A 16,071-nucleotide genomic window follows, 5' to 3' on the forward strand; every position below is an offset into this window, starting at 1 on the left:
GGGGAGGAAGGCTTGGTGGGTACAGGACTTGGGATTTGGAAAAGAGCGGGAGTAGAGACAGTAGGTGACCTATTCCGGGGCGGGTGTTGAGGCCCTTTACTGACCTAGTGAATAATGATGGAGTCCCGCCGGGGCAATTTCTTCTATACCAGAAGTTAACACATAATCTACGAGAACACTGGGAAACAGTGAATGCAGAGCCTACCACTCACCAAATATTACACCTCCTCTTAACCCTAGGGGACAATGCCCACCGTATCACAAGATTGTACCGAGCCCAACAGGAGGAGGCCCTTGATCCAATGCAACCCCTAAGGGAGAGATGGGAGAGATCCTTGGAAAGCGAGATAACAGACTCAAAGTGGAATAGGGTGCTAGGGTATTCAAAGGAGGTATCGAGAAATACAAGACTGAGATATACCCAGTATAATTATACCCACAGGACGTACCTTACCCCACACCGCTTATCCTTAATGTACGGAGGGGACACCAGGACATGTCCCAGGTGCAGTGATGTGAATGCAGATTTTGACCACATGGTGTGGAGCTGCCCCGAACTACAGCGGGGTTGGGGCAAAGTCTTAGCAGACCTGACTGGACTGCTCGAAAAGGAATTGGCCTTAGCCTCTACTGTGTGTCTCCTGGGTCTTAGAACAGGACTTCCACATGGGAAGGTGAGGGGTCACTTTTTGGACCTGGCTCTGGTTTTATACCGGAGACTGATCACATTGGGATGGAAATCCCCCAGATGCCCCTCGTTGATGGAATGGAGGCGGGATGTAGAGAAGTGGTCCAGAGCAGAAGTACAGATACTGAGGCGAGAGGAGGAGCGTGGACACCGCCAGACCCCCATTGCCCCGGAGTGGGAGGAGGTACTGACGAAATGGGAGGGGATGTTGAAGGGAGCGGACATGCCTACAGAGGGACTGACATAAAAGCAGATGGAGGGACAGAAATAGAAGAAAGCAGTGACGCAATACCTACGGCAAGAAAGGGCGAACCCGGGGCCTAGATCCTAACGGACAATAGAAGGGAAACGGCTGTAGGCATGGGATATAACGCTTAAGGACACAAAAATGACCGGATGGGGATAGATGGAATCGGGTATTGCATGGAGGAGATACCGTTTTAGGATTAAAAGGGACGGATAGCATGAAGGGAATTAACCCTGCTCTGAAGGGAAAAGGAAAAGAGGCTAACCCCAGAAAGTGAAACCACCTGCCCATACAGGTACCATCACTTTATTAGTTTGTTAAATTTTAGTTAAAGACTGTTTTAGAATTATGGAAATTAGGCTGGTGGCATAGCTCTCATGTAGCTCTCAGGTAAACGCACGAGGCTCCAAAGAACTGGACTAAGAGTATTTGAACCTGATGTAATGGTATAACGCATTATATGATAACCTCTTAGATCATGTAACATCCTGAAATACAGAAGAGAGAACCAGCTGCTGTCATAAATCATACTGTATATGTATAACAGCAAATTGTTAATAAAAAATATTAAAAAAAAAAAAAGTTGGATCCTCTGAACCACGTAACCAAAGCATGCTTTAAGATAGTGAGGACTTGCAGAAATTGTAGTGGGACATTCTGACATGCAGGCGAGTACTAGTTTCAAGAGAAGAAAAGTATGGCCTCATTCAAACTCAGCCATTTTGCCAAGGTCTGTCAATTGTCTTGCACTACCAAAGCAGCCAAAATGAAAACCTTCATAACTGCAGCCTCCTTCTGAAGATATTGGTGATGACAAAGGGATTGAAGGTGTCATGCAAATAGACCAATTTAAAAGGATCAAAAGTCCCTTAACAACAAAATGCAACTACTGATCGTACATAGAGATACAATGAAATCTATTTATCACTTCCAAATGGATATATTTTATTGGTATATATAAAGTGAATTAAAAAGTGGGAAAACAAACAAACAAAATAGTGGATTTATCAAGCTCAGGCAGGTTGTAGTGACAAAATGCCACACAATGTTTAGGTCACATCCTATCCGTACCAATGCTAATACACAAAAATAGATGTACATAATCTTTGAGTCAAGGTATGTCATTCAACCATGTTTTGATCTCCTAAAAAAGAGAGCATCATCAGGACAATTAAATTACACCTGAGGCAATGGTCAGGATTACAACAATTGTAACCATATACCACCTACGAGCTACAAAGGAGAACAAGAAAGGAAAAAAGAGGAAAAGGCTGAGGGGACAAAAGAATAAAAGATAAAAATGAGTTGCCATAGTTTAAAATCTGAGATGGAGACTGCAGTGTGTCATTCTTTAGGACCTTTGACAAATCATGATACACTAACTAATGTGCTGTCCCTCAATCATTAGTATAAAACAATTTGGGAGTAATACTTTGACAGATGAGGAGTCCAGTCCTGGTATTTGATTTGAATTTGAGATCTTACAGTCCTGATTTTATACAGCACAATAAGACTACAAATTCCAAAATGCAAAGCAAAGCTACACCCTGGTGAGTAAAGAGCTTGGAGCCTGTCTGTTGCTTACCATTTGTTGGCTTGCACGATACTTTGCTTTACACCCTCCTAATTTGTCACCACAGGGCTGGAATAATTTCCATTCCTCTGTCTGGAGCAGGTAACAAGCACTGATTGATTCAACTTAGTCAGTGCCTATCTGCTCCTCCTGGCGTGATTTAGGTACTATTTTATTCCTTTTAACTTCTAGTGCCCAGCAAACAGAAGGCATGTGACTGTCAAAAACATGCCCAGCAGGACAAACAAAATTGCAAAGTTATATTTTTTTTATAGCTAACTTACTTTTATTTTGCCAAGCCGTCTTATCTCACTTTGCACTCATGTTTTCTTTTGTTTTTCTCATGGATGCTTTTTTTAAAAGATGAGGATTATCTTGTTCTAAATATTGCAAAGCGACATGTGTGTAATTTCTGAAATAATGCTTTAACACATAATTGTGCAGTATGCTACAATCCACCACAACCCACCACAACCAAACTCACCCCACACCAATCCACTACAACCCACCTCACCCCACTCCAATCCTCCCAACCCACCCCAATCTAATCTGCCACACTACTGTTCGCCTCAGTCCAATCCAAAACTATCTACACCATTCCAAAACAATCTGCCAGACTCCAATCCCAAACAGTCTTCCCCCAATCTGCTCCACTCCAATCCGAAAACAAAATGCCACACTGCCATCTACCTCACTCCAATCTGCCCCACCCCATTCAGGACAATCTGCCCCACTTCAATCCAGAACAATCTGCCTCACTACAATCCAGATCAATCTGCTCCCCCTCCAATTCAAAACATCTGATCCACTCAAATCCGCCTCACTCCAGTCTGCCCCACTCCAATCCAAAACAATCTGCCCCACTCCAGTCCAAAACAATTTGCCCGACTCCAATCTGCCCCATTCCAATCCAAAACAATACGCCTCATTCCAATCTGCCCCACTCCAATCCCAAAAAATACTCCCCACTCCAATCCGATCCACCTCACCCTAATCCTATCCACCCCAGTCCCATCCACCCCACCCACTCCCCTCCCACCCCACTCATTCAATCCACCCCAACTCCCATTCAGTCAACCCCACACCAACACAGGTCGATCCACCCAACTCCAGTACATCCTAATACAATCTGCCCTGCTCCATTCTACCCCACTCTAGTCTGCCTCATTCTAATCCAAATCAATCTGCCCCACTCTAGTCTATCCCACTCCAATCCAAAACAATCTGTCTCATTCCAAACCCTCCCACTCCAATCCGCTTCAGTATGTCCCACTCCAATCTGCCCCACTCCCATCCCAAACAACCCACTCCAATCCAAAACAAAATGCTTCACTCCAATTTGCCGCACTCCAATCCAGTCCACACCACTCCATCCCAATTCACCCCTCTTCAATCCACCACAATCCACTCCACTACAATCTAGTCCACCCATACCAATCCACACCACACCAATCCAATATACTCCAATCCAATCCAACTCATTCCAATCCAATCCACAACATCCTAATCCACTCCAAACCTCTGCTATCCAATCCACCTCACTCCAGTCAATTCCACCCATACCACCCCAATCCATCCCATTCCAATACAATCTACTTTAATCCACCACACCCCAGTCCAATCCACTCCAGACTAATCCGTCCCACACCAGTCCAGTCCAATCCACCCCACTCTAATCCAGTGCAACCCACTTCAGTTCAAACCACTCCAATCCATCCCTCTCTAATCCACCCCTCTCCACTCCGATTAACCCCACCCCAATTAAATCCACTCCACCCCGCTTCAGTCCATTCCACCCTAATCCAATCTAACACACCCCATTCCAATCCAATTAACCCCGCTGCAATCCAATCCATCCCGCTGCAGCCCACCTCACTCCAATCCAATCCACCTCACGCCATTTCAGTCCACACCACTCCAATCAACCCTATTCCACCCCACCCACTCAAATTCAACCCACTCACTCTAATCCACCCCACTCTGTCCCAATCCAGTCCACCCCAGTTCAGTCCACCCCACTCCAATCCATCCAGCCTACTCAAAATACAATCCAGCCACCCTATCACACTCCAGCCCAACCCACTCCAAACCAGTGAATCCAATCCACCCCACTCAAATACAATCCACCCACCCCAGTTTAACCCCCTCCAATCCAGTGAATCCAATCTACCCACTCCTATCCAATCCACCCCTCTCCAGTCTAATCTAATCCATCCCACTTCAATCCAATCCATCCCACTTCAATCCACCCCAGCCCTAGCACTCCAATCCAGACCACCCATCCCAATCCAATCCATTTCACCCCATTTTAATCCACCCATACCAATCCACCCCTCTGTTCTCATCCCACCCTAATCTACTCAATCAACCTCACTCTACCCCAATTCAATCCATCCCACACAAGTCCAATCTAATCCACCCCACTCAAATCCATCCCATTCCAATCTACCCCACCCCTATCACTCTAATCCAAATCACCCAATCCCAATCCAGTCTAATCCAACTCACTAAAATCCACCCCAATCCACCTCACCCTATTTTAATCCACCCCATTCCAATCCAATCCACCCGACACCATTCCATTCAATCCACCCCACTATACTTTCATCTATCCCACTCTATTCCAATTCAATCCACAACACTATCTAAATCCACTCCAACCCTCTCCACCCCTCTCCACTCTACAAAACACTCTGCCACTGTATCACTGAACTCTGCTCTCCTTTACGACACTCAACTCCCCCACTCTACAACACTCCACAAATCCACTCTAAGACACTCTACTCCCCCACTCCACTCTAACACTCCACGCCACTAACTTTTATCCATGATGGACAGCAGTCACACTGGTGTACAACATGGCAAAACACATTGCCAAAGCTCATAAAGCTTGTATGGGCGAGACCTATTGGATTCGTAGGCGATGTCAAAAAAACATTCTTGCTTGTTCATTTAAGAAAAGTGAAATTAATATGGTTCTATGGCGTAAACTTATAGGAAATAAAGTTCAATGTGGATGAGTGCAAAACACAATATAAGGACTTAATGAAAATGCATAGTAATGCTTGCTGTGTTTCCTGTGGAAATAATAGTTACAGCACGTTGTGTTAACGATTGTACCTTCGTTTACTATGTTTATTTGAAATGTCAGATTTCCCCCTCCAAGATGGAAACCACGCCTACGTAACACCTGCGCACGCAAGTTTCCACGGCGACGACGCAGTAAACAAGATGGCGGCGCCGTGTTGACATTAGTGATCCCCTGAGAGCACTGACCGGGAGTTTTGGCAGCACCGACTCATTTCACTCTTACCACCCCCTTAACTGCGGACTCATGGCCGCATCATTGGTGTCCTTGTCCCCTGGCTGGGCCCAGGCCGATGAGTTCCTCCGAGTCACCGCACCCATGTCACCATTCTCTGGGGACCGTCAGCCCCTCCCCGCCTCCTGGATGAAGAGAGAAAGCGACAGCTCCCCAAGCTGCGGGGTGAGCTCCGAAGAAGAAGAGAGCGACAGGGAGAGCCAGGACAGCGAGCAGGCACTCCCCATGGAGACGGTAAATGTGAATAGCACCTTTGGGGTCGTATGATGCTTATACATGTTCTGTTGCCATTAACAATGCTAGCTTTCGTACGATCATAATCAAAGCATTGTCATACTCCTATTACTGTCAGAATTGCTAACATTTTCCTTGTTATCAATAATGGTATTATTGCATAGCATACTGTGATTATAATTCATTCATACATTCGAAGATAAATTGACTGATATTTTATTCTCACTACGGTTAATGCAGTAACCATTAGTATTTATTTTGTTATGAACGTATATATCAATGAAATTTGAATCATTTATTTTCCTATTATTAACATGGTCATTATTATTCATATAATTAAAAAGCAATAATGGCGTTTTTAAAATTTCTATTATTGTGATTTTGAAAACTCTATGATTATATATAATTGTAGATTGATGAGTTTCAACAATGAAGTTGCTTCCATTAAGGGCTTTTGAATGATGACATTGGTAACTAGAGCAAAGCAAATAGTTTTTAATATCTCTTGTACCCGAAAGTAGGAAAATACGTTTGTTGATACTTACCCAGGTACAGCTTTATGTTTTACATCTATTTGCCTCGTTCCCGATCAGACAACCCTCCTGGAAGTCTCATCATTGTCAAACAGATTTATGGAAGTTCTGACGTGTCTCGTTGCATCCATACACCTGGGAGAAGGTGTGGAAAACAGCTGAAGTCATTATTATTTATTAAAAAAAATATTGCTATTAAACTTTTTTTAGTTATTAAGAATGGATTACTTCATGCAATATACTTTTGTAATTTCAGCTACTGCGTCAAACATGACCAATAGTAAGCCAATATACGCATCACTCAAAGAGAACAATCAGAAGACAAGTTTGAATAATGTGAATCACATCATTATCACATGGCAATTCAGTAGGTAAGCGGGTTTGAATAAGAGCCCCTAACTTCTTCTTAAGAGTTACTATAATAGTGTTTGAAATTGGGTTACTAGTGTTTGAAACCCTACTCAAGCAGCAACTACATTCATGATCAGGGCGAGGCACCCTAAATTAACCTGTGCTCAAACCTCTGGTTAGCTTGGCACAAAAGCAGTCAGGTTTAACTTAGAGGCAAAGTATATATGCAGTACTTCAAACAGTAATTAAGTGAAAACACACAAGAACAATCCCACACCAATTTTGAAAAATAGAGTAAAATTTAATACATTATTTTGACACCAAAATGGCAGAAATCCAATTAATGGCACTGGAGAGATGCAGTTTTAAAGATTTTGGATAAATAAAGCACCTAAAAGCACAAATCGCCTCTCGTGATTACCTGGTTGTGTGAGACCAGGGACAAGTCACAAGTTCAGGCCAACCATGATGGAGCGCGGGCTGGATAAAGGGACCAGGTGGTACCGCTGAAAGATCAGGGAGAGCATTGCAGATGGTCATCAATGTAGCATTAAGAACAGGCCACTGGGCGTCACAGACTGTCATCCCTTTAGGGTGAAGATCCTGTTGGAGGTGACGGATGGTCATTGATGGAGGTGTGTGTTGGCGGTCACCACAAGCTGTTGATCCTGTAACACAAAGTGATGATCTCGTGCTGCCTGGCATCAGTGGCAGCTACTGCGGTGCAAAAAATCATGTTCGTGAGTGGCAAGATCTTGGAGCGAATGGGCCTGTTTGTATTCGCAAAGATCCCAAAACGTCATATTTTCTTCTTTTCTTTGGAGAGGAGCCCAACTGAGGGCTCACTAAGGGTCCAAGACCTGAGGGCCACCTCTTTTAGGATCAGGTACTCACTCAAGCAGAGACCAGCAGGGCTCAGGCAAGTCCGGATGCAGCAGGTTATCTGGGCAGTTGCGGGGAGCTTCTGGAGCTTATATCCATGCAGCTCAAAACTGGTGGTCAGTCATCTGACCTTTAGCATATTTTCAGTCTGGGAGGAAGGGTGCAGGTCCAGTAGTCTCAGCCAATAAGACAGCAGTGTAGAAGGAAAGCTAAGTGGCATTCCTTCTGGCAGCAAAGTAGCACAGCTGTTCGTCTTCTGTAGTATTTACAGGTCCAGTAGTGTACTGAAGAGGTGGGTTTGAGGGTCCATTATTTATACCTGGTGCCTTCTTTGAAGTAGCAGAAGTTTTCTAGAGAATTATCATATGAAGTCCTAGAAGTTTCTTGCCTCCCCTTCCCTGGCTCCAAGCTTGCTTCATGAACAATGCAGTGGTGACAAGTCGTTTGTATGAAGGCAGGGTACAGCCTATTCAGTTGCAAGTGGGGGTATGCCCAGCTCACCCCCCCCACCCATCCTGCCAGTTGATGGCCCATCTAGCCAGTTGATGGCCAATCCAGCAACCTGATTCCTCTTTTATGTTGCTGTCTGGGAGGAATAACCAAAGTCCAACTACCATCTACTCCCAGTCAAGTGAGCCAGGATCAAGCAGCAGGCACCAAATAGTTGGGACAAGAAAATGGCAACTATTAAAAGTGGCATTTTCAGAATTGTGATTTAAATATGACTTTACCTTTACAGAGGGTTTTACATTCGAGTTCTTCAGACACCAAAGTCAACCTTCTCCCTGCTCCCCATTGAAAGTTATCCGTTATTAATAATTATAATACGCTAATCCAATGTTATCTATTGAGAGAGACAGGACTTGCAGTAGTGATAAACAAATTTAAGAGTTTTTCACACCCAGGTCATGTAAAAGTTAAAAGCACATGTCCAACTTTATTAATATTCTGCACCCTGGCCTATGGGCTGTTTAGGGCCTGCCTTAGGGGTGGCTTTTATGCATTACAAAGGAAGGTTAGGTCTGCCAAAACGTTTATTTTGCCATATTGAAATGGCAGTTTAAATCTGCACACAGTCTGCAGTGGATGGCCTGAGACATGTTTAAAAGGCTAGGCAAGTGGTGGACTCAATCAGTGTTGGAGGCCTACTGGTAGCACTGAATGTACAGAACCTGGGTACGTGTAGTACCACCTTACCAGGGACTTAAAAGTAAATTACATGTGCCAATTGGGTGTAAGCTATTTCTACCATGTTTAAAGGAGAGAACACAAACACTTTAGCACTAGTTAGCAGAGTCCTATGGCCAACAAAAACACATTCAGTAAAAATAGGAGGCCTGAAGGCAACATTTTTGGGGTGACCCTGCAGAGAACGCCAGCCCAACAGGTACCCTGTTGTTAGAAATGGAGTCTCTAGTTGGCAGTCGGTTTGCACCCTGTCCAAATAGAGACCCTCACTCTAGTCAGGATAAGGGAGATACCCGCTCAGATAACCCCTGCTCACCCCCTTGGTAGCTTGGCACGAGCAGTCAGGCTTGTCTCAGAAGCAATGTGTAAAGCATGTGCACATAACACACAGTAATAAGTGAAAACACTACAAAAGGACACCACACCAGTTTTAGAAAAATATCCAATATTTATCTATATAAAACAAGACCAAATACTATAAGAATCCAACATACAGGAAGAAAAATATGAATTATGCAAGATTTACTAAAAACTACAGTTCCTTGAAGTCGATAGCTCCACCTGGGGCTATCACAGCTTTGTGATCAATAAAACCAACAGTTCAGTCCGGCCGCGGTGTTGCGGGCCGGCTGCGGTGTCGGGAAGGCCCACAAACAGTACCTTGGATTTGCAGGGTATCGTGATCCTTGCGTTGAGCTCCAGAGGGCGGCGTCACTAACGTCGCGGTGTTGGGTCCGGAGTCGGCGCAGGAGTCGTCGGCCCTTGAGGTCACACGCGTTGCGGATCGAACTCCAGGCTGATGAAGTCAGGTGTGCCGGCGTGGATGGCATCGGGGCTGCGGTGCGAAGTGGGACGATGCGACGTGCGGTGCCCACAGGTCACGGCGCAGGCAGCGGCTCGGTGATGGCGTCCAGCGGTGTCGGTGAAACCAGGGCTGCTGTGTGAAGCGGGGCGGTGCGACGTGCGGTGTCCACAGGTCACAGTGCAGGCAGCGGCATTGTCGTTGCTGGAGCGCTGTCGTCGGTAGGCCCAAGCCAGCGGTGCGGGACGGGACGGTGCTTCGTGACCCTCACAAGCGGTGTCCACAGGCCACGGTGCAGGCAGGATACCTGGGGACGACACAGGAGTCGATGGTGCTGGCGTCGGTGGACCCGGGCTGCGGTGCGGGATGGGACGGTGCTTCGTGTACCTCACGAGCGGTGTCCACAGGCCACGGTGCAGGCAGCGGCGCAGGTGTCAGCATGAGCGTCGTCGTCGCTGATGCCCAGGCTGCGGTGTGAGCAGGCAATGCCAGAGTGCGGGGCCCACAGGTCGCGGTGCAAGCAGCGGCTCGGTGAAGTCGTCCTATGACGGCGTCGGTGAGACCAGGGTCGCGGTGCGAAGCGGGACAATGCAACTCCATGTGGCGTCGGCAGGTCACGGTGCTGGCCAGCGGCGTCGTTGGTGGCGTCACAGTGGTTTCTCCTCTTGAACAGCACAAAACACACAGTTCCCAGTGCTGCAGGTCGAGGAAACTGAAGTCTTTGGTGTCCCTGAGACTTCCAACAGGAGGCAAGCTCTACTCCAAGCCCTTGGAGAATTTTCTCAAGCAGGACACACAGCAAAGTTCACCCTTTGCACTCTTTCCAGGCAGAAGCAGCAACTGCAGGCCAGTCAAGCAAAGCAACACAGCAAAGGGACAGTACTCCTCCTTCAGCTCTTCAGCTCTTCTCCTGGGCTGAGGTTCCTCTTGATCCCAGAAAGATTCTAAAAGTCTTGGGTTTTGGGTCTTCTTCTTATACCCACTTCTGCCTTTGAAGTTGGCAAACTTCAAAGCAAAGTCTCAAGTGTTTGCAAGATCCTTCCTTGTTCAGACCAGGCCCCAGATGCACACCAGGGGGTCGGAGACTGCATTGGGTGAGGGCAGGCACAGTCCTTTCAGGTTTGAACGACCACTCCTCCCTCCTCTCTAGCTCAGGTGGCTCCTCAGGATATGCAGGCTACACCCCGCCCCCTTTTGTGTCACTGTCTAGAGGAGAGGTGTGAACAGCCCAACTGTCAAACTGACCCAGACAGATAACCCACAAACAGTCAGAGTCACAGAATGGTATAAACCAGAAAATGCCTACTTTCTAAAAGTGGTATTTTCAAACAGACAATTTAAAAACCAACTTCACTAAAAGATGTATTTTTAAATTGTGAGTTCAGAGACCATAAACTCCAAATTTTTATCTACTCTCGAAGGGAATCTGCGCTTTAAGGATATTTAAAGGCAAGCCCTTATGTTAACATATGAGAGAGACAGGCCTTGCACTATGAAAACCAAATTTGGCAGTATTTCACTGTTAGGACATATAAAACACACTAGTATATGTCCTACCTTAAAAATACACTGCACCCTGCCCCTGGGGCTACCTAGGGCCTAACTTAGGGGTGCCTTACATGTAGTAAAAGGGAAGGTTGAGGCCTGGCAAGTGGGTACACTTTCCAAGTCGAATTGTCAGTTTAAAACTGCACACACAGACACTGCAGTGGCAGGTCAGAGTCATGTTTACAGGGCTACTAATGTGGGTGGCACAACCAGTGCTGCAGGCCCACTAGTAGCATTTGATTTACAGGCCCTGGGCACCTCTAGTGCACTTTAATAGTAAATCAAATATGCCAATTATGGATACCCCAATCAACAGTACAATTTCTATAGGGAGCACTTGCACTTTAGCACTGATTAGCAGTGGTAAAGTGCGCAGAGGAAGGAGGAAAAAGGCAAAAAGTTTGGGGATAACCCTGCAAAAAGGGCCATTTTCAACAACTGTGTATTCAGCAGAGCTTCTGCGAGGAGTTACCACTTGTCAGTTGTGAGGAAAGTAGTTGATTAGAATGTGTGGTTGTGCGACCTCACCATATGAAAAAAAACCTTGCAAATCCATCTTCGGTGCAGTCAGGCATGTTTCTTGTTTGCAAAACCTTAGCTCAACCCTGAGTGGCTTTGAAAAGTCAGGCTTTGTCAAATGAACTACTGCAAAGCATTTAGAAGTAACAAGAGTTGAACAAGATAAAAACATGGCAAAAAGAAAATCTAACTCCAATTAATAAAAATTAGCTGTTATTTTTACAAATGTTTAGACATCAAAACAAACAAAATCCACCAGAGGGTTCTGGAGATATAACATATTAAGCTTTTGATTCAAATAGTAAACACGCATTGGCAACTCCTGTGGTGAGAACTTTTGTAAAGTTCTGTTTGGCTACTCCGGCCCACTTTGGGCTGCCAACTCCAGCACGGAGGAAGTCGCAGGGGCCAAAAAGGTTTTGTAGGGCATTTACCTTACAGTCAAAGCAGTCTCCAGTCCAGTTCTAAGCTCTATGGGCAAACCGCCGTAGGCATCAAGGGAGTGGTATGGATGCAAGGGATACAAGATGCTGAAGGATGCTGATCCAGTGATGGGAGTCTTCTTGGAGCCATCACTTGGCCCACAAATATGGTGGGGCAACTTTGGGTCGATGTCCCTTGAAGTGCTGTTGAAGTCCAGCCAAAATCAGCTGCCACTGTTCCAGTGGTCTCCGGTTACAGCAAAACCAGCGGTTCCGTGTAACTGAGGTTAGTGCCCATCCTGGGTTCCAAACTTCACTGCAACGACTCTCCTGGGTCCCACAGATTCAAGTGCAAGGCTTTATCGGATACTAGATGAAGCCTCATTGACGCTTTACCCTGAAGCGGTGGTCCGGTCAGATAAAATATGTAATGTGTTGAAGTGAGATTGCTTAAGTGCAGTTGTGCGGACAATGCGAGTGAGCAAAGGCTGACAAAAATGGGTGATGCTGCTATACGCGAACAGACAGGCGTGGGTTTGTGTCGGCCAATACAAATTGGACCCCTTTGAGATATTTCACAGGACTAGGTAGAGCTCCCCACTCTTGGCGATGCTCTTTACATTGGCGAGCATTCTCTGACTTGAACGGGCCAGTGGATTTCCACCTCACAGTAGGGAGCATGTGGTCTTGCTGTATGGCGATGGGCTCCTTCTGTATTTGAAGGATGCCTGAACGGGGATCCTGTGGTGTGTAGCTCTTATGGAAGAACTAGGTTAAGTGTTGTGGTTATGTACTAACTGGAGAAAGATGTGCATATCTGCTGTAGCTGATGCTGCTGGATACCCTGGACTCAGTCTGGAACTTTGGTATCCAATAGGAACCCAGAGTCCTTAAGTAACTGGGGATATCGGAGAGGGCATTTCGGGGTGGACCTTACGGAACCTGCCTGGGAATGTTGCATTCTGACAGGCACTAAAACTTCGCATAATGGCTACAATAGCATTGGCCGAAAATATCGTATTGCCCCGGGACCTCTACTTCTTTGCAAATCTCCCGATTTGATTCCCACAAAATGGTTTAGATCACAGCAAATACTGCCTTTGAGAACACTTTAGGGGCGCACCAACCAAGGGGGGGCTCGGGTCCTAGACTATGAGTTTTAGTATTTTGTTGTGCAGCTACAGTGGATTGCCAGATCGCTACCAGGAGTCGGTCTAGCCAAACTGGGGGAGCTCGGAGAACCGCACAGCAAAGACCCACTTTTGGCATTGCTGCTGGGGCAAAATTGACACAGCCCTGGAAACTGAAACTTTTTGCCATTGCCCTTTGCTGCTGGAGAGGGGTAATATCGCATGTGGGGCATGCTACCTTATATGCTCCTGCAACACCTCTGGAGTGTCTTCAGACACCTGGCAGCAGGTAATGTCACAGCCCAACGACTGAAGGAGTGTGCGAATTAAGATAATTTTCACTCTGGATGACTGCTACTCAGGCGGTTCCTTTTGGATCATGAGAACTTGATGAGCACAGCCTTTGTGGTATGCAGTACTGAGGGCCAGATGTAACAAAATCCGATTTTGCGACTTGCAAAATCGGATGCAGAATGCTGTCTCAGACACCTTCTGCGACTCACTATGGGGTCGCAAAGACCCACCTCATCAATATTCATGAGGTGGATCGCATTTTGCGACCCCATAGTGAGTCCCTGCACTCACAGGAATGGTGGCCTGCTGTAGTCAGCAGACCTCCATGTCTGTGACAGCTTTTTAAATAAAGCAGTTTTTTTTTTCATTTTGCAGCCCGTTTTTCTTAAAGGAAAACAAGTTGCAAAATGAAAAAAATTTCGAAACCATTTGGTTTCGTTTTTTTCAGAGCAGGCAGTGGTCCATAGGAATCTAATTTGGCATTTGATTTAATAATACTCTTAATTATTCCCCAGATGGTCCACACAAGTTATTGTTCCTCTTTGTGCTCCTGTCTTCGGTTGGCTGTTGCTTTTGACCTTCCTGAATAATTAAGCCCCAGGTTAGCGTACTGAGTTTTTTTCCCCACATTCTTACAGTCTGTGTAGCACAATCTGTCTTGTTGTATAATCACCGTCTGATTAAGCATCAGAAGCATGATCTTATGCCTTGTTGCTATCTGTGCAGGAGCGTTTAGTCACCATCTGATTAGGCACCAGAAGCATGATCTTACGCCTTGTCACTGTCTGTGGAGGATCGCACATTCACTACCTGGATAAGCACCAAAATCATGACCTTATGCCATATCGCTATCTGTGCATGATCAGTAGCTTGCTGCATGCTCCTTCAATTGTCATGATCTGCATGTATAGTTTCAAGACCTTGATTCATTTTTTTATTTTCTTCCCTTCCCCACCTTTTTCTTTGCCTCACCAGGTGTTAATAACTATCACTGTGTTATTGATTTATGGATCCAGGCAAACTATGACTTGTCATGATGATGATCTCACCTTGTAAAGAGATTGAAACGTCGTTGATTTACACTCTGACCCTCTAGATTTTGTATAAACTATTTTGGGTGCAGTAGTGTTCTGTTTTGTAAATAGTGACTTTAATTTTGGATGTGGTTTTCGGTCACATTATGCTGTTTGCCTGAATGTTTTTGTGTTTCCTCTGTTTTTAACACTTGTTCTGACTACCCCAGTGGGGGTACAATTCTGAAACTGTCCTTTAATTTTAATTTTGAAAATAACAAGTTCTCTTTATTGTCAATTGGACAGTTCTTGGGCACTATATATTTTCCCCAGAGTACTGCATTCATACTTAATGTTTAGAGACCCTTTTTCCTTTAATCACATACTGCCCTTGGTCCCTATTGATCCTTGGGTTTCCCATGTGTCTGTGTAATTACTTTTTTAATATACAGCACCTTGCCTTAGGGCTCGATAGGCCTACCTGAGGGGTGACTCATGCATATTAAAAGGAAGGTCTGTACGTTGTCTTTAGTTTAAATGGCAAAGTCAAGTTAACAGTTCTCATACTGCTCAGACATTCAGCAGTGGCAGGCTGGGAGTCTTGCTTTGCTTTGTCACACTTGTGGTAGCACAGTAAATACTGCAGTCCACAAAAGACACTTGGGCACCCCGGTATCAGAACCTAGGGAGTTACCAATGAGTTAGTGCATGCCAATTGTGAGTTAGCCAATCAGGCGTGCACATTATAAGGGTCAGAGCTCTGGCACTGAGGTCTGGTTTGCAGGCCTCAATGCACCTTCAGAATCGAAAAACTAGCAGCATCAGTCCAAAATTTTGGGAGGATCATGCAAAAAGAGGCATTTTCTTCCACCATGAGACAGAGCTAATTTGAATTCAAGGCAGAAGACAACAATAACATCCCATGGAGGCTAACTGGTGCTAAGAATGTAAACAGCTAGGTGAGGAAAAGGAGGATAGCAATCGAGGCGTATTGGTCTCAAATGTAACTTACGACAATTGTGTAAAGGGAAAAGGTAAGTATAAGGCTGTGCAGCAAAACAGCACTGAAATCAATAGTTAGGGTTAGGCAAAGTAGATTAGCATTTTAGTTGCCTGTTTTGAAAATTAAAATTGAAGGGGCAGAAGGGACTAGCATCAATGTATGGAAGTTAATAAGTGCTCATTACAATATGATATAGAAGCACTGTCAAAGGAGAAGGGTGCCATCTTTGGCTATAGAAATGGCTGTAGGCATTGTGGTGCCACTGAAGTTAACAAAATTTATTTTCATTTGCTTTGTAAGTTACAGAGGTTCATAACACCAG

General features: G+C 45.4%; 1 protein-coding gene across 1 annotated transcript in view; it reads left to right on the forward strand.

Annotated features, from left to right (window-relative positions):
• Nucleotides 1-5,738: 5,738 nt before the first annotated feature.
• The window catches only part of LRGUK (leucine rich repeats and guanylate kinase domain containing), a 386,639-nt gene continuing 376,306 nt past the window's right edge, over nt 5,739-16,071 (forward strand). Inside the window, exon 1 of the mRNA XM_069229317.1 lies at nt 5,739-6,064. Coding sequence (XP_069085418.1) covers nt 5,843-6,064 — 222 coding nt within the window. The 5' untranslated portion in view covers nt 5,739-5,842. The remainder of the gene's footprint in view (nt 6,065-16,071) is intronic.

This window comes from Pleurodeles waltl, chromosome 4_1 (assembly GCF_031143425.1).
Source record: "Pleurodeles waltl isolate 20211129_DDA chromosome 4_1, aPleWal1.hap1.20221129, whole genome shotgun sequence".
Lineage (NCBI taxonomy): Eukaryota > Metazoa > Chordata > Amphibia > Caudata > Salamandridae > Pleurodeles > Pleurodeles waltl.